Source organism: Leptonychotes weddellii, chromosome 7 (assembly GCF_054177405.1).
Source record: "Leptonychotes weddellii isolate Sample4059 chromosome 7, ASM5417740v2, whole genome shotgun sequence".
Lineage (NCBI taxonomy): Eukaryota > Metazoa > Chordata > Mammalia > Carnivora > Phocidae > Leptonychotes > Leptonychotes weddellii.
In genome coordinates this window covers 90,335,736-90,355,752 of record NC_138375.1, presented here as the reverse complement: position 1 = coordinate 90,355,752, position 20,017 = coordinate 90,335,736, and the positions used below count along the sequence as shown (strand labels likewise).

The 20,017-nt window shown below is 36.2% G+C and overlaps 1 protein-coding gene across 1 annotated transcript in view; it reads right to left on the bottom strand.

Moving 5' to 3' along the window:
* The window catches only part of ANKRD31 (ankyrin repeat domain 31), a 127,594-nt gene that overhangs the window by 38,275 nt on the left and 69,302 nt on the right, over positions 1-20,017 (bottom strand). Inside the window, exons 16-19 of the mRNA XM_081825593.1 lie at positions 16,251-16,388; positions 15,235-15,377; positions 4,871-5,033; positions 3,110-3,225 (exon numbers count right to left, since the gene is read on the bottom strand). Of these exons, the coding sequence (XP_081681719.1) occupies positions 3,110-3,225; positions 4,871-5,033; positions 15,235-15,377; positions 16,251-16,388 (560 nt within the window). The remainder of the gene's footprint in view (positions 1-3,109; positions 3,226-4,870; positions 5,034-15,234; positions 15,378-16,250; positions 16,389-20,017) is intronic.

Below are 20,017 nucleotides of genomic sequence, written 5' to 3'. Positions count from 1 at the left end.
ATTTGAAGTTTCCAACATTCAAAAATAAATTTACATTTACAAAAGACTAACCTCTAATGACTTTAAAGTCCTTATATTTCTTGAGTTTTTCTCCTTTTCTAAAGTTGGTTTTTTCTTTTTTTTTAATTGAAGTACAGTTGACACATAATATTACATTAGTTTCAGGTGTACAACAGTAATTTGACAAGTTTATATGTTATGTTATGCTCACCACAAGTGTAGCTCCCATCTGTCACCATACAACACTATTACAGTATCATTGACTATATTACCTATGTTGTACCTTTTATCCCTGTGACTTATTTATTTCATAACTGGAAACCTACCTCCCACTCCCTTCCCCCATTTTACCCATTCCTCCACCCAAAGTTGGTTTTCTTTAGACTCTTGTATCTCCATTACATTTTTCCTGAAGCTTGGCATGTGAAATAATATACATTACTCCTGAAGCAAACACCTATACAGTTAATAACAGGCAGTTTTTCCAAGATGTTCTAATTTTTTTTTTTAAAGATTTTATTTATTTATTTGAGAGAGAGAGAATGAGAGAGAGCACATGAGAGTGGGGAGGGTCAGAGGGAGAAGCAGACTCCCCGCCGAGCAGGGAGCCCGATGCGGGACTCGATCCCGGGACTCCAGGATCATGACCTGAGCCGAAGGCAGTCGCTTAACCAACTGAGCCACCCAGGCGCCCCAAGATGTTCTAATTTTTACATGAAAACACACCTTAAAGATATGGTGGGCTGAGCTGATAGAGAAGAACCTCTGCCTACTCCAAACACATGGAAACAGTATACAAAATACAACAAACTTTAAATATACACACACACAGGGGCGCCTGGGTGGCTCAGTTGTTAAGCGTCTGCCTTCAGCTCGGGTCATTATCCCAGGGTCCTAGGATCAAGCCCTGCATCAGGCTCTCTGCTCAGCGGGAAGCCTGCTTCTCCCTCTCCCACTCCCCCTGCCTGTGTTCCCTCTCTCGCTGTGTCTCTGTCAAATAAATAAATAAAATCTTTAAAAATATATATATACCCACACACAGCTAAGAATGGAAAATGACTGAAAAATTCCCTGGTGTCAGAAATGAAACTAGTGGTGACCCATCGGGGATTTGGAACAAATATAGGTATTAGGGGCTGGGTTTTTAATGCTCACAAAGGAAAAGGAGGCATGGAATCCCCACATAAAGTTAGTGACCTTTAGCTTAACTAAAGGTTAGAAAAACTCTACTTGTCACCACCCAAGGCTTTGGGTAGAAAATTAGAGACTCAAGCCTATACCACACATATATATAAGAATTAAATTTATATAATTTGTGTGGTTTAGGAACCCAAATTGAGAAATTAGCATAAAAACTTGTATGAAACGGATAAACTTCTAGGGCCTCAGCAGATGCAAATGTTCAACACAAAGGTTAGGCACATCAAAATTTCCACAGTAATCAGTCCTCATGGAAAGAGGATTATAATAAAAAATTAAAAGCCACATAAAGAATCATGTTATCATGAGAAAGAATCAGGAAGAGACTTTGAAATTCCTTTCAAAACACGCTTGGATTTTTAAAAATCCTATCAATATTTTAAGAGCAGAAAAGTCTTTGTTTTATTTTGTTCTTTCTTTAAAACAAAAAATTTGAAAAGCAAACATAATTTCTAGAAATAAAAAACAGTCATTTAATTTAAAGACTCAATGTATGGGTTAAATAGATTAGAAATATTTGAGGAGAATAATAATGAACTAGAAGAGAAGTCAAAGGATATCACACAGAATATACTGTGGAGAGTTAAAGAGATGGAAAATATGAAGAAGATACTAGAAGACATGGAGACTGGTCTAAAAGACATCTGAATAGAGGTTACAAAAACAGAAAAATACTGAGAATGGAGCAGGGGCAATTTTCAAAGGTATAAGGACTGAAAGTTCCTGAAATACAAATGAGAAATGTGCCTTCAGATTAAAGGAGCATTTCTAGGCCTGATTATAATTAATAAAAACACTCCACATTTAGACACAACTTAGTGAAGAATATAAAATCTGTAAGATTAAAAGACAGATTATCTACAAGGGAATGACAGATTGATGGTTGACTTTCTGTCCATGACAACAGATACCAGGAAACAGTGTAAAACATTTTCAAAGTGCTGAGGCAAATGTAATTTAGTTTGAATACCACTTAAGTTAAAATATTTAAGCTACAAATTTGTTGATTAATAGTTTAGGTTCAATGAATGGCAATGTCTTCTTTACAATGACTAACAGAAAGCATGTAAGAGAAGTCTCATCAACATACATAGTCTTTTTTTTTTCTTTTTTTAGATTTTATTTATTTGACAGAGAGGGAGAGAGCACAAGCAGGGGGAGCAGCAGGCAGAGGGAAGCAGAGGGAAGCAGAGGGAAGCAGGCTCCCTGCTGAACAAGGGGCCTGATGTGAGGCTCGATCCCAGGATCCTGTGATCATGACCTGAGCCAAAGGCATATGCTTAACAACTGAGCCACCCAGGTGCCCCTGAACATACATAGTATTATTCAAAATAGTATTTCATTGAGGATGCTACTTTCTTAAGGAGTTAGTTTCTAGTAAGCTTTATGTTTTTAATCAAGTTACACATATCCATCTTAACAAGTAACATTTTTTTATTGAGCAACTACTATGTTATTTTTGTATAAATATACTTTTATATGAAGAGCTTCACATATAGCAAACACTATCACTATAAACCATGTGAGATTCCACGTTGGCTAACCCCAGTTGTTTTTCTTTTCTTGTCTGGGTTCTAGGATCTTTTCTACTTACTATGCAACCTAGACTTTTTGTGGGAATGGGTGGATGAAGACACACTATGATAGTGGGACAAGAAGTAGCTAAAGAATACAACCTAGTTGTAAAGCATAGCAGCTAATCCATAATTCTGTATTCAATGCAGATAAGTGAGTTAACTGTACAACATATTTCCTTGGCTCATTAACTGTATTATTTTCTTGTAACAAAAAATATTTTCAACCTGTGTGTCCTTAAAATGCAAAGAATACTGCCAATAGCCAATGGCTGGCTGGCCCAAAGAATGGCATTTTCTAAGATGAAAAATGAAAGGATTTCAACTTTACTCACCACAGGATGGCTTTCTCTTGTCTTTTCTCTGTGTGAAAGAGAAGGTGGATCAACAGTTTTGCAGTCATCACAAAAACACCGTTTAAGTCTTTTTGGTCGGACAGCAGGAATTTTGACTTTAAAAATTAAAATTAGAAAATATAATAATATGTAAAAATTTAGCTTCATTTTATCAATTTTAATGGTGACAGGAATAGAAATAAATTAAGTCTACAATTACTATAATAACTTAATGTTGATCAGCATCTCATTATTAGTATCAATTGAGTGATTACAGCTAACATTTATTGAATACTTATCACACAGTGGATGGCAAACTCTTTTCCTGAACCATCTTATTTAATCTTCATAGGTAGTTTATTCTGTCCGTTTTACAGAAGAGGAGAATGAAGCTTAGAGGGATTCCGGAAGTTTCCTTAATGTCACACAGCTAGTACTAAAAATAGATCTGATTCCAAAATCCATGCTGTTAATCACTATGTCTACAATTCATTGTCTCTGACCCTTTTCCCATTCTGGATTCCCTTTCTTCATATAACTATTGTAACCTACATCCCTCATCCCTCATCCCTTTAGGGTACTTGATCAAGGAAATGTATACACAAGAAACAACAGACAAGTGGGAATTGATATAGCACTTCATAACAGAGTGCCCAATAACTCCAAGGGCGGGAGAGAAACATGGCTGTGGAGAGGGAGAGAGACATGGCTGGGGCTTTATATTGGAGCAGGCAATGAAAAGAGGAACTTGTATCAGTCTTGACCTTGAGCTACACATGATCTATCTCACTAGTAAAATATGAGACAGTGATTATCCTTGGCTCTGACCAATCATATCAATAATATAACTCCTCTCTTGAAAATCAACAATTGGTAAAGATAGTGGTAGGCTGGGGGAAATGTGTGTGACAGGGGTTCTCTTCCCAGTTATTCTGCCTCATAGGGAGAAAGGGCAGATATGTTTCTGGGTTTCTCATATGAGTCAAGGCTCAAGCAGGACAGAAAAGGAAGAACAAATCACTCTCCTCAACACCTAATAAATTGTGTTTAACTGTTTGTTTTCTGGTTGATCTCCCCACAAGAATAAGTTCCTCATAGGCAAATACTCAATTTGCTTGGCAGGTTCTTAACAAATATATGTTTTCTAAATTAGTGTTTACTACATGCCTATTTCTTATAGATAGTTCATTATATTATTTAAATGCAAACTATTTCTAAAAAATGGTTCATAAAATTTTGCCTCCCTGTAAATTCCCTTGAATATTTTTTACATTATATTTACATATACATATATGCATACTAGTATATTTGCTTATTAACAAATTCATATTCTAGCATTAGAACATTAGAGTATTGAAAAGTTTGCATCAGGCCCTTTCACATGAACCACTACAAATTTTGAAATAATGGGATCTTAGCTGCAAAGATTTTAGTATAATGCCAACCTTTTCCAACCCCACTACCAGTAAGCCAATTTGTGTGGTTTCAGTTACGTCTCTATCTCTAGAGATTAATAATTGTTTAATGAATAATATGGGTTCCATTTCAACATGTAATTCCAATCCAACAGGATCATATGGTATATAAATTAAACCAATTTGGAAATGCTAACTTCTAAAAATAAATAATGCTTTTCAAGAATTTAATAAACACACAAAACATCTACCCCAGTTATGAAACAATTTACACTACAAATCTGAAGATTTTTCTAAGCAGAGGTATACGCTTGTCTAAAATAGCAAGCAATACTGACATACATACCAGTGGTTATAACATTACTTTCATCTCTATTATCAGTCTCAATTGCACCATAAGATTTCAGCAGCTCTTTCATTTTTTCATTATCTGCTTCATCCAAAGCAGTCTTCTGCTTTTGATTCTTTTGATTTGGGTTTGCTCCATGTTGTAGTAGAATCTCAGCTGCCTAGAAGATATTTTTCCAAAGTTATCTTTATAGACACCTAAGATCAATAATTTCTGCTTTCATTATAAGTCACCACTATTAAAAGTTATCAAAGTATTAAAAGTTATCAAAAGAGGCTTCAAACTCTGGCCAAGAAAATTTTTTATCAAATTTGATATGAAGACTGTAAACCGCTTCACGGATTTTCCTCAGAGGATAACAAAACATGATGACACAAAAGTACCAGATATGCTGTCTTCATTGCAATCAAGAAGTAAACATAGGCAGAATGATATGCAAGACTATCTCTTTAACAGAGCCCTTTGTCTCTTCCTCCAACCTGCATTACTGTATTTTAGGTATGTTGCTTGTTCAAGAAGTTTAATGAGCTAGCTTGAAAATCCAATGACCCTTGTAATAATGTTTGTGCAAATCTGTCATGTGTCCGAAATAAGTGACTTTTGTGCACAGAATGCAAAAGGAAACTTAGAAATAATCTACTCCTACCCCATCATCTTACAGAAGAGAAAACTGAAGTCATAGAGGTTGTGCCATTGGCTGGGGGGCAGTTTCTAATATAAATAAGGTTTCTCTGAGTAACTCAAAGCTGTTGTATATTAGAAGTTTATAAATGATCAAAGGTAAAGATATTACTAATTAGGTTATAGTATAAGTCAACTAGTGAAAAAAAGCCCATGATTCCATCTGTGTGAGGCAAGCAAGTGACTCAAATCACTGAAAAACCTGATTAGGAAAAGATGGTCAGGATTTTTTAAGAACAGAGATATGCTCTGTGTTAGTGACTTATTTCTTTCTCCGTATGTCCAGGTATGGAGAAGCAGAGAATTTAGGAGCAAATGGGTCAGTGAAGATGATGACGATAGCTCCTCATTTGCTCCATCCTCCCAGAGTTAGCACAGCATAAAAGGAAACACGTTTATTTTAAAGTCGAGCATACAAAACCCACTCCTGCTACCTACTAGCTATGTCCTTGGGCAAGTTATTTACCATTTGAACCTCATTTTTATCATCTATGAGAACTAAATATGAGCCCTTGTCAAATACCTTGTACATAGTGGATTCTTAATGAAAGTGGGCCCCTAAAACCTTTTTTCTTTAGAGGAACGAAAAGACCAACCGAGCTAATGAGAGACAGTAGATAATAAATAGCATATGAAAAAAGTCTCCTGCAAAGATTTTTGATGAAAACTTAGTGAAGTCTGAGTAAAGGTATTTTGTTTTGTTTTTAAAAGATGGGGTGAGCAGTACCTCAATCCAGTGGTTTCTAAGCCTGAGTGATTAGTAAAGTCACCTGTGGAATTATTTAAAAATACATATTCCTTACACCCTCTTTCCACTGCTATATATGGGGTCAGGAGAAAGCTGGGTTTTTTTGTTTGTTTTTTAACAAAGGAAGCTTTTCTAGACTTAAAAATCATGCCATATTAATGATGACTATTCTGTGTGTTAAGATGAGGCCTTCCTCTAAGGGCTTGACCTTTAATGTATTAACATGGATTCATTTAATGTATTGGTTTGGAAGACACAGAACTCAGCTCAGAGGGAACAGGACCCTGAACAGCTCTGTTTCCGTAACACTCATTAGTAGGAAAAAGCCTAAAAAGCCTAAGAGAACAGCAAAAGGGCCACAAGGCACTAAACAGGAAAGGCTAAAGCTATAGTTGGGAGAGAGTTCCAGGTAATACGATGGGAAGACCTAGGAACAAAGAACTTGACAAAAATTACGTGACCAAGAAGTAGGTCCCTCTTCTGAATTTTTTTTTTTTAATCAGCTTTACTGGAGTAATCACTACTATAACCATGAATTAGAAACATTCCATCCTTGCTCTGAAATGTACTTTGTCTTATGTTTCTAGAGTCACTCACTCTTTTGATTGTTTTCATGGCATTGTCTTTTTCATTTCCTCTTCTTCGTTGCCCCTGGCAATCACTAATCTACTCTCTGCCTGTATGGATTTGCTTATTGTGGATGTTTCATATTAATAAAATCATGTAATATGTGGCCTTTTGTATCCATCTTCTTTCATTAAGCATAATGTTTTCAAGGTTCACCCATGTGGTAGCATGTATCAGCACTTCATTTTTTTATGGCTTAATAATATCTTATTGCTATGCACCACATCTTGTTTATACATTCATCAACTGATGGACATTTGCGTTGTTTCCACTTTTTGGCTATTTGGAAAACAGTGCTATGAACATTCATATACAAATTTTTGTGTGAACATGTTTTCTTTCTTTTTTTTAGATTTTATTTATTTATCTGACACAGAGAAAGAAAGCACACAAGCAGGGGGAGAGGGAGAAGTAGGCTCTCCATTGAGCAGAGCCTGATGTGGGGCTCAATCCCAGGACCCTGAGATCATGACCTGAGCTGAAGGCAGACACTTAACAGACTGAGCCACCTAGGCACCCTGTGAACATGTTTTCAATTCTCTTGGCTATATACCTAAGAGTGGAATTTGCTACATCATATGGCAATTCTATGTTCAACTTTTGAAGGAACTGCCAGAGTGTTTTCTATAGCAGCAGTACCATTTTACATTACCACCAGCCATGTATGAGAGTTCCAATTTCTTCACATCTTTGCCAACATCACCTTTACTTTTTTTTTTATTCTTATGTTAATCCCCATACATTACATCATTAGTTTTAGATGTAGTGTTCCATGATTCATTGTTTGTGCATAACACCCAGTGCTCCATGCAGAATGTGCCCTCCTCAATACCCCATCACCTTTACTTTTAAAAGATTTTTTTGCCGGGTATAGAATTCTAGAATGACAAGTTTATTTCCCCTTGCAGTACTTTATTAAAGATGTTGCTCTTTTGTCCAGTGGCTTGCAAAATTTTTGATGAGACGCTGGCTGCCATTATTTTATTTGTTCCTGTATACAATTACCTTTTAAAACTTTGCTTTAAAGATTTTTCCCATACAAATCAAAACCACAATGAGAAACCACCTCACACCAGTCAGAATGGCTAAAATTAACAAGTCAAGAAATGACAGATGTTGGCAAGGATGCAGAGAAAGGGGAACCCTCCTACACTGTTGGTGGGAATGTAAGTTGGTGCAGCCATTCTGGAAAACAGTATGGAGGTTTCTCAAAAAGTTGAAAATAGAGCTACCCTATGACCCAGCAACTGTACTACTATTTACCCCAAAGATACAAATGTAGTGATCCGAGGGGGCACCTGCACCCTAATAATCACAGCAGCAATGTCCACAACAGCCAAACTGTGGAAAGAGCTGAGATGTCCATCAACAGATGAATGGATAAAAATGTGGTATATATATACAATGGAATACCACTCAGCCATCAGAAAGGATGAATACTTACCATTTACATTGACGTGGATGGAACTGGAAGGTATTATGCTGAGCAAAATAAGTCAATCAGGGAAAGACAATTATCAAATGGTTTCGATGGTTTCATTCATATGTGGAATGTAAGAAACAGCACAGAGGGCCATAGGGGAAGGGAGGGAAAACTGAATGGGAAGTCATCAGAGAGGGAGAAAAACCGTAAGAGACTCTTAGTCATAGGAAACAAACTGAGGGTTGCTGGAGGGGAGATGGGTGGGGAGGTGGGGAAACTGGGTGATGGGCACTAAGGAGGGTGAGTGATGTAATGCGCACTGGGTGTTATACGCAACTGATAAATTATTGAACATACATCTGAAAATGATGTATATTTTGTGTACTTTGTTGGCTAATTGAATTTAAATAAAAAAAATAGTGGCATGTACATTTTAACAATGTTAAGTCTTCCAGTTCTTGAGCATGGTATATCTTTCCTTTTATTGTGTATCTTTATTTTTATTGTAATGATCATTTATTAATGCTTAGAAGTATATTTTTCTTGTAGGATACATGATGACTTGGTTGGTGGCATCAATTAAATTGTCTCCCTTTATGTACTATTTTATTGTACTATGTTGATAGTGATACTTTAATAAATATATTTTATGAGAATAAAACTAACTAACTAAAGAAAATATTTTTCCCTTTTTTCTCTGATTCTCAGCAATTTGGTTTTGTTATGTGTTGGTGCAGTTTTCTTCATTTTTCTTTTACTGAAGGGTTGCTGAGATTTTTGGTTCTGTGGGTTTATGGTTTTCATCAAATTTGGATAATTTTGGTCTTTATTCTCCACATATTTTTTCTGACCCCTCCTCTTTTGGGGATTAAGCTTGCAAGTATGTTATATAACTTGAGATTACCCTATAGGACACCGAGGTTTTCTTACTTTGTCTTTGTTTTGTTTGTTCTCTCAGTCTTTCTTGTTTTATTTTGGATAATTTCTAATGCTTTACCTTCAAATCCACAGCTTAAATACTTTTCAGTATTTAATATGCTGTTAACTAAGCCATTTGGTAAATATCTCACTTCACATGTTTTATTTTCATCTCTAGTAGTTTAAGTCTTATTTATATCTTCCATTTCTCCTCCCATCATGTTTCTGTTTTCCTCCACCTCCTTGAACATAAGAGAGTGTATTAGTTTTCTTTTACTGCATAACAAATTACTACAAATGTGATAGCTTAAAATAATATAAATTTATTATCTCACATTTTTTCTGTAGATCAGAAATCTGAGCATGGAGTGGCTGTGTTGTCTGCTCAGAGTCTTCACCACGCTGAAATCAAAGTGTCAGCATAGACTGATTATCACCTAAGTTTAGGGTCCTTTTCCAAGCTCACTAGTTTTTGGTATAATTCATTTCCTTGAAAGTTTATAAAGTTCTTGTATTCTTGTTGGCTGTGGGTTGGGGACTGCTTTCAGCTCCTTAGAAGCTTCTGCAGTTCTTTGCCACATGGCTTTCTCTGATGCTTTCCTTCTTTTAAAGGATTCACCTCATTAGGTTGGGCCCATCCACACTGAAAGGGAGGGGATTATACATAGTGTGTATAGGCCAGTGAATAAGAATCTTGAGGACCATTTTAGAATTCTGCCTACCATGTGGAGTATATATAGTTATAATATTTGTTTAACATCCTTTTCTGCTAATTCTATTATCTGTGTCATTTCTGGGTCTCTTTTAAATGATCATTTTTTAATCTCCTGCTTATGGATAATATTTTGTACTTTTTTATTTAAAAAATTTTGGATTGATTGATAAACACTGTGATTTTTATATTGCTTAGTGCTGAATTTCATTGTATTCCTTTAGATGCTGTTGGGCTTTGTTCTGGGACATGTTTAGGTTACTGGAATTAGTATGATCTTTTTGACATTTTCTTTCAAATTTTAAGGTTAGTTCAGAGAAACTTTTAGTACCAATTTACCTCAACTATGCAAGAAATACCCTCTATTTGATGCTTCCATGTTTTAAGAGTTCCTGCCATTCTGGCTGGTGGAAACATAAACTACTCAGCCCTCTATAACCTCCAGCAATGGTTCTGCCAATCCTTCCTGTTGGCTCTTTGCCTAATCTTACAGAGTTTTCTCAAACGTATTTGTAGATTAGCCAAAGAATCAAGGGGATTCTCCTTCAAATTTCTGGAAAGTTCTCTGTATGCAGATCCTTTCTATCTGTAATTTTGCCCCATAAATTCTACCTGTTGAGCCTTTTAAACTCCAAATTCTGTCTTCTGAACTTGAGACCATAGGACTGTTTGTTTTTTCTCTTTCTAAGCCTGGAAACCCCCTCTAGTCCATACGGTAAGGCAACCACAGGATTCATCTGCTTCCCTTCTCTCAAGGATTGCTGCCCTGTGCTGCATTTTGTACAATGGTTCAAAACTGTTATTTTATGTATTTTGTTCACCTTTCAAGTTGTTAAGGTGGGAGGGTATATCTTGTCCTTTCTAGTCTTTCCTGTACAAAAGTAGATGTCCATCCCCACCCACTTTTTATCTTTTTCCCTTTTCTTTTCCTCTCACTCTTTTTTAATTTTATTTATTTATTTTTAAGATTTTATTTATTTGACAGAGAGAGCACAAGCAGAGGGAGAGAGAGGGAGAAGCAGGCTCCCAGCTGAGCAAGGAGCCTGATGTGGGACTCGATCCCAGGACCCTGGGATCATGACGTGGGCTAAAAGCAGCCACTTAACCGACTGAGGCACCCAGGCGTCCCTTCCTCTCACTCTTCTTTTCCTTATCTTTTTATCCTCTTTGCTTTATAAGATAAAATACATGACCATTTTGGAAAATAACTTAAAACAGAAATTAAGATATAAAAAGAAGTTAAAAGTTGGGAAAATAGGTGATTGAATAACTTTCCATGCAGTAATGCAAGAGTAAAAAAAAAAAATCTAAGAATTAAATGTATAGGCTATAATAGAATTGATATTGATTAGGTCTATGATACCATATATTTACCTCTCCTGCTCTCTCTCTTTAATTTTTCTAGGTTATCTATCAATATTCTATCTCAAGATAAAGAAATAAAGACAAAAGGGAAGAAATTAGAAGTAAAATGAGCCAATGATAGAAGAACCGTCACATGGAAGGAAAATTAATGAAGATATGAGGAAAGATGTTGGCAATATATCAGTATCCAAGGAACGAAAATATCCTTAAAAATACTACTTCCTTCTTTTCAAATAAAACATTTCTCCTTAAAATAAAGGCAATATTGATATGGAAGTTTACTCTAAATGCAAACTTCGTCTATACTGCCACTTATGTGAAGACACTCAAGTGATTCTTTAGATCAAGCAATAGCAAACTCTGGCCCATGGGACAAATCCAGTCTGCTGTCTGATTTTATAAATAAAGTTTTATTTGAGCATATCCATACTTACTCATTTACATATTGTCTATGACTGCTTTTTCACTACAACAGTTGAGTAGCTACGATACAGACTGTGTGGCCCAGGAAAACTAAACTGTTTATTGTCTAGCTCTTTACAAGAAATATTTATCAATCCCTGCTCTAGACCATAGCTGTCCAACAGAATTTTCTGTGACAAGGGAAGCATTCTAATGTACATTTCCACCATGGTACCCACTTCCAATACAATATGATACATGTAGCTATTGAGTACTTCAAATATGGCTAATGCAACTGAAGAATTGATTTTTAAATTTAATTAATTTTATTTATTTATTTATTTTTAAAGATTTTATTTATTTATTCATGAGAAACAGAGAGAGAGAGAGAGAGGCAGAGGGAGAAGCAGGCTCCCAAGGAGCAGGGAGCCCGATGCGGGACTCGATCCCAGGACCCTGGGATCATGACCTGAGCCGAAGGCAGACGCTTAACCATCTGAGCCACCCAGGCGCCCAAATTTAATTAATTTTAAATAATTTAAATTAAAATACCTACATGTGCCTAATGGCTACAGTACAGCTGTACAGGACAGCACAACTCTAGATCAATTTCCTTTTTCAGGGGTAAAGATATTTATATCTTTCTCAAGCAGAACTAGGCCTAGAACTCGGGCTTTCCAATACCTAGTTCAGTGTCTTATCCACTAAACCAAGCTCCCCTTCTATCTTCTGTGGTTAATTTTAGCTCTTGACATTTATTTTTACAGAAGGTCCTCTATATCTGAGTAATCATTTTCTCTGTCCCTTCAAGTTACCAAATTGTTATAAAGGAAGCTAGAGTCTTCAAAATAGGAAAGTTCTCACTCATGAAAACCATTTACAAAATGTTACCCAAATAACCTCCCTCCTTACTAACATGGCATCTTTCCTATCCATCAAGTCAACAGCTTTGTTGTTCAGTTTATTACTGGTCAATGTTATAAACAGCTAACAATAAAATGGAAATACACTACAAATTGATTACGAAGTCCAAATGTTCAGATATAAAATTTCCTGAAGTCAAACATTAAAATAATGTTGGAGAAATACTTGAAGCACCTGTGAAGCCACTGATGAATCAGAAACTGATTAACCTAAAACTGTTAACGTAAAACTGTTAACCTAAAAAAAGAAATACCATAAGAATTTGAATATAAAAGGACTGACAGAAGACCTAGGAAAAACTTGTTATACCTCTCAAAATTTTTGCAAAAAGAACTTCCTTGAGGTAATGGTACAGAAAAATCAAGTGTGAGATGAAGTATATCCTGTACTGTCACACAATTTTGCCAGAAAAATTAGGCCATGAAAGCAAACTTTATTCACTCTTTTCTAATTTAGAAATTAGTATATGTTGCAATTAGAACCTAAACAAAATACTGCTTAGAAACGAGTTAACACAGCAGGCCTGAGACTGCTATCCAGAGAAGCTGCTTGCAAGGTGTGGCCTTTAGCTGACATCAATGAACTTGGCTGGTAAACAGTACCCTACGTTGATAGAAAACTTTCCCTATCGATAACAGTAGCTTTCTTTGCTTAAACATTCTACATAAGCAACGTGGTTTGTGCTCTTAGGAGTCTGGAATCTTGGTATGTCCTAGGCAGAGGGTGCTTACATGACCATCCCCAATATAAATCTTTGAAACTGAGTTTCTAATGGTCTCCCTTGAGTGGAAACATGGAAATGACATTTTTGTTGCTGGGGGAAAGGTAAGCTGTGAGTGACCTCTCATGAGGAAGACAGCCTAATAAAGCCTTCACATAAATACCTTCAGATTCCACCTGTGTTTTTTTCTGATGAGTCAGCTGCATATCCTTACTACGCTGCTGTAAGAAATCTTAGCTATGAGGGGTGCTTGGGTGGCTCATTTGGTTAAACATCTGCCTTCAGCTCAGGTCATAATCTCAGGGTCCTTGGATCGAGCCCCACGTGGGGCTCCTGCTCAGCGGGGAGACTACTTCTCCCTCTCCCTCTACCCTTCCGCCTATGCTCTCTCAAACAAATAAAATCTTAAAAAAAAAAGGAAAGAAAAAAGAAATCTTAGCTATGAGCACAACTGTATGCTGAGTTCTGAAAGTCCTTCTAATCAATTCCCAAATGAAGAGGTGGTATTAGGGACCTCCTAATTTTCTTTGTTTTATATTGCATTTTTCAGGATAATGTCTAAAAATGTGATTTTCCTACTACAGAATTTTGGCCCTTATTTAAGTGGTTTCACTTTAAGTGGTCTTTTCCCTGTACATATAACCAGTAAGCTCATTAATTTAATGATTCTTCCTGTTTCCCTTCTTCCATTTCATGATCACATAACCTTGAGATTCTTTTTTAATTTAAATATCTTAAAGGCCAAAGAGCTTCTTTGCTCAAAAGAAGCCACTCTGGACATTAGTCCACCCATCTGGTATTATTAATATTGTTTTGTTTTTAAGTAGGCTCCACGCCCAGGATGGAGCCCAATGCGGGGCTTGAACTCACAACCCTGAGATCAAGACCTGAGTTGAGATCAAGAGTTGGATGCTTAACCAACTGAGCCACCCATGTGCCCCTTTCTGATATTATTCTTAATCATTAGTTTATATCTCTTATTGCTGCAAATCATAAAGTCAATACTATTCCTTCATGTGACTACCTTTAGGCTGAAAACAGTGGGGATATGCTTTCATAAAATTAACAAAAAATCACCAGGGTTTTAAAAATATCTAGAGACAGATAAATTGGTGTTAGTGAGGGGTTCAAGGTATTTTTTATATGAACCTTGGTTTCATATGTTGTTATTGGTGGTGGTTTCCTTCACTATTTTTTCAAAGCCAATGATTAGTCCTGAAGTCTACATGCCTACTGATAACAATAAAAGTCTTCTCAGATTTGTCAAAGATGAGTTTAAAAATCTTAAGGATTTTAAGGTCTAGATTTGAAATTCAGTGTTACTGAAATAATGACCTTAGTAATTTTCTTTTGTGATGGCTGTCTGATTAAGAAAAACAAAGGAGAAAAATATACAACAAACCCTCAGGAACATGCATTTTAACCCATTTCTTTGAAACCTCAAACCCACTGAGAAATTTTGAGTTAAAAAACATCTGTCAACATATATTATCACTATAATTAGACTCTTTTATCACAACAGCAAATCATTTAAGACAATTAAAAATGGAATTAGATTTAGATTTATATTAGATGTATAGCCTACGTTTACCCTGAGACGTTTCATTTTATTCTGACTTACATGAATTTTATGAGGTAGAGACAATGGAAAAACAATTCATTAGTTAATATGATTTTCCAATCTATACACAATATCCTATCTTCATTCAAAATTTTAAGTAGGTTTTAAAAATCATTTATTTTAAGGAATTACTTTTGTGCTCAGTTTGAAATACCTTAATTTTCTTCACTCATTTTTATGAGAAAAAGTAAGAGGAACCCAGTCTGATGTGCACTGTACCTTTAAATGATCGTTGGCAGCAGCATCATGTAAGGGATTAATCCCATCTAGATTTTCACAATTAACATTAGCACCAGCTTTTAACAACTCTACAATTATATCATTAGATCCCTCACTAGATGCCTCATGAAGTGGTGTCCAACCTAAAAAAGGAAAAAAGAAAAAAACAAAACAAGCTGCTGCTTACAAATCAACATTCATGTACTATCTTCATTATTAAGCTTATTTGCACTAATGCAATGAATATCTATATTGATTCAAATGTATATACTATGTATTAGACAAGAAATAATATTGAAAACTATGGCCTTGAAATGTTTCAATTTTGAAAACCAATCTCATCAAAAATATTTGTTGATTCAAGGGCCAAAACAGAAGACTCACAGAATATAAAATATAATGGGACTAGAGTAAAACTAATCATGTCAATTTGTTTCAACTCAGATATTAAAATAGAGTAAGATCAAGTCTGCCTTCCCCATTTGTATCACTGCACTGTCGTATATCCCTCTAAAATGACATACGATTCTTGAAATCAATCTTTTGAGTTTTTCCCTGTTAACTCCTCACACAAGATTTTTTTGTGCTCAAGCAAAATGTTAGATCAATTTAAAAATGGAGGCTGAAAATAAAAATAAGGAAAGAGAGAAACAATGAATAACTTAAAGAGAGGAGAAAGAGAAGGGATAGGGAAATGGGAAAAAATTGGCACTCTCTCCAAAGTCAGAGTTTAGTATTCAGATCTCCAAGAAAAAGACCTAAATAAAGCTCCCTTTACTCCCCATTCTGTATACTTCCTCTGAATGCTCCCACATGTATGTTAAAAACTGTTTCAGAGGAGGTTATTTTAGCAACTGGTGAAAACCAAGATAAATTTAACTATTCAACTAAATAATATATTTAAAAAAAAACAGTTCAAAGTTAGCAGCCAGGATCAAAACCGGGGAAGGGTGGATGAAATGTGTATTTCAGTGAGTTCAAGTTATAAACACAATTAAAATTTCAAGAATCCAAACCTGCATTATCTTTTAGATTCACATCTGCTCCAGATTCTATTAGAGCCTTCACCAGAGTCAAATTTCCTCTTCTGGCAGCCAAATGAAGCTGGCTTTCCCCTCTGGCATTCCTCTTATTGATCCCAGCTGTTTTTACTTCTGTAAATTTGCCAAGTAAAACTGAGGCTTCTTTTCTGTCAAATGCTGATCATTACAAAGGAGCTTAGAAAATACACAGCAACTTCCTCAAATATCCTAAGTAGGGTGCACTATACAAAACATATATCAATATCATCATTGCTATTACTGTTTTAAAATATAACTTGTGAAGGAATTGTAGAGCATCTAAGTACATTACTTTGCATTCATTCCAACAGCTGTTTAGTCACCCTACCATGAGCTTGATTAAAACAAACTTGCTTCAGTTCTACCCTCATTTCACTCTCAGTAGTCCTTTAACAATGGACAAAATTTTTCTTAAAACAAATTGTGATTTTATAAAACATCTCTTTCTATAGCTCTTCTCTATCCCAGTGAGTGTTTCTGATCACAAAAGACACCAAAAACTGAACCATGGCCCAATGGATTATTTTTCTTTCAAAAAACATGCAATACAACATCATTATCCAAAGATTTTTTAAAAAATCTTCTTGCACCACAAGTTAGAGAGACTTAAATTGGAGCTAAAAAAAAGGACCATGTTTTCCCCTCAATTTCGTCCCCAAACCATGCTAAAATGATAGTAAAACATTTTTTTAAAAGATTTTATTTATTTTTTAACAGAGAGCGAGAGAGGGAACACAAGCAGGGAGAGTGGGAGAGGGAGAAGCAGGCTTCCCACCGAGCAGGGAGCCCGATGTGGGACTCAATCCCAGGATCCTGGGATCATGACCTGAGCCGAAGGCAGACACTTAATGACTGAGCCACCCAGGCGCCCCGTAAAACATTTTTTTTTAATACCATAAAAAGAAAATAGAAGAGGAAACAATAGAAGACAAAGACTTCAACAACTTTTTGGGAACCGGAAAATCACTGCGGGAGAAGAGTTTCCAACTTGATGAAGTAGGGGAAATGCCTCAACCCAAATGCCAGCAAAAAGAATTAGGGAGAGAGTCCACCTAAACCCAGCACTTGGGGGCATCAAGTGCGGTGAAAGGCAGTGTTTGTGGAACTGGGCTAGAAACATGGAGACTGAATGAAAGTATATATATATACAAAAGTTGGGACTCCAAGTTCCCTTCCCCAACCCTGAATTGTCTGGCAACCTTTCCTCTTACCCAAGGTCCCCATCCCCAAGCCATGAAACTGGAGATTTATTTTCTGTAGAAATCACATCAAAGAAGCTTCAGAGTGAGACACAAGGAAGGCAAAGTAGAGGATTAGAGTGATGAAACAGAAAAGAATATTCATTAAACCAGCAGTCCTCAAATGTAGTCCCAGATTAGCAGTGTCAGTGTCACCTGGGAAACTTGTTGGAAACGCTAATTCTCAGACTATGGACTCTGAGAAACAAACTGAGGGTTTTAGAGGGAAGGGGGGTGGGGGGGATAGGTTAGCCCGGTGATGGGTATTAAGGAGGGCATGTACTGCATGGAGCCCTTGGTGTTATACACAAACAATGAATCATGGAACACTACATCAAAAACTAATGATGTAATGTATGGTGACTAATGTAACATAATAAAATGAAATTAAAAAAAAAAAAGAAATGCTAATTCTCCAGCCCACCCCCACAAGCCTACTGTGGAGGACAGATTTTAAGGTAACTCCTAATGATCCCCATCTCCTGGTATTTATGGCCTTGTATCATCCACTCCTCTTGAAGAATTTGCTTCTAACCAATAGAATACCTCAATATTGAGGGTATTTCACTTCCTTGATTAGGTTATAAGAGATTGTAACATTTTCTGTCTTGCTAGCAAACTTGCTCTGTCACCTTCAGCTTGCATGTTTTGATGAACCAAGAGGACACACTGGAAAAGCTCATGAAGGAAGAAACCGAGGATGACCACAAGGTGGCCACAACCCTCAAGGAAGAGAATTCTGACAACCACATGAGCTTGAAAATGGATCCTTCCCTGGTTGAGCCTTCAGATGAGACCCCAGTCTTGGCCAACACCTTGATTGTAGCCTATGAAATATCCTGAGCAGAAGATCTGCCTAAGCCATGCCCAATTCCTGATTTACAGAAACTATAAGATAAAAAATGTGTGTTGTTTTAAACTGCTAAGTTTGCAAATGTGTAATACACTAATAGATAATACACCTAATGTTCAGACTTTCTGGGGGTAGAGCCCAGTAATCTGTGTTTTAACAAACTTTCCAGGTGATTCTGATGCAAGATAAGGTTTAAGAACCACTGCACTAAACCTTAAGACTCTCTCCCTGTTCTATTTCCTAAATGTCACAGCAACTAGGCACATAGTTTCAGGGCAAGAGATAAAAAGTTTAGAGAATTACTCTCTAAAAGATGGATTCTTCAGTTAATGTGAATCACAGGGGAGACTGACAGCCTCACATCTACATTCCCCTGACATCTAGACAAATCATACTGCTCTTACAAATCTGTACTCAGAAATTCTTTATTCAAAGAATAAAGATATATCTATTATATATATTTATTATATATACATATATAGAGAATATATTTTAAAATTATGAAATATCCAAAACAGCAGACCTGTAGTTTGCAAGTTTGAATTGAAAAATCTCTCTAATAATTGTTACTGTGAGTGGTACAAATCCTCTCAACCTCATCCTAGTTCATGGTGTGTTGTAGCAAAGAAGGTAGGCACATGGTAAACATTTTGGGGCAAAAACTCAAAAATTATTCCATTTTACTGTCATCATAAATTTCTATAGCATGTAACTAAAATTTTAAAATAAAATCTGGAAAAAACTGGAAAGGAAGCAAATAGGACTCACACTAACTTCACAAAAAACTTCTTCATAAAGTCCACTGCAGTTAATGCTGAGTACTTCTTAATTGCATTATACTTTATTAACAAATTAATAAATATTAATTGATAATATATTTAATAATTGGTATCAACAATATTATTTATTAATAAAGTATAATGCTACTAAGACATACTCAGCTTTCAGTTACTTTGTATGTGATCTATTTTTTTTTTTTTTTATTCTCTGGAAACTCAAGATCCTTAATTACATCTGCAGAGATTCTTTTTCTATTTAGGTAAAATTCACCCTTTTATATAAGATATTATCACAGGTTCCAGGGATTAGGACATGGACATGTTCTGGAGGGCCACTATTCAACCCACTACAGGATGGATGTATAAGAAGGGCTTTAGATTATATGAGATTATTTAGATTATATGAGAGGGGGACAATGGGAGAAGGTTCACAGAGAATGCCTAATCCAGTGTCCTTCCTACCTCTTAATAGATGATAGATAAATGAACTTTTCAGTATTTACCATTTAACCTGAAGTGGCCTGGCTTAGCCAATGTTCACCACAGAACTAGCTCCAAGAACTGTTAAAGGATAGTTAACTTGTCCATACAGTCAAACACATGCAGTTCGTTCATCTGACAAAAAGAAACCAGTGGCCATTCTTTAATTTGCCTTATGGTGAAAGGGCTCAATGGAAGTATCTAAAGGATCTGGCAAAATTCAGATGCACTGGGGCGCCTGGGTGGCTCAGTCGTTAAGCGTCTGCCTTCGGCTCAGGTCATGGTCCCAGGGTCCTGGGATCGAGCCCCGCATCGGGCTCCCTGCTCGGCAGGAGGCCTGCTTCTCCCTCTCCCACTCCCTCTGCTTGTGTT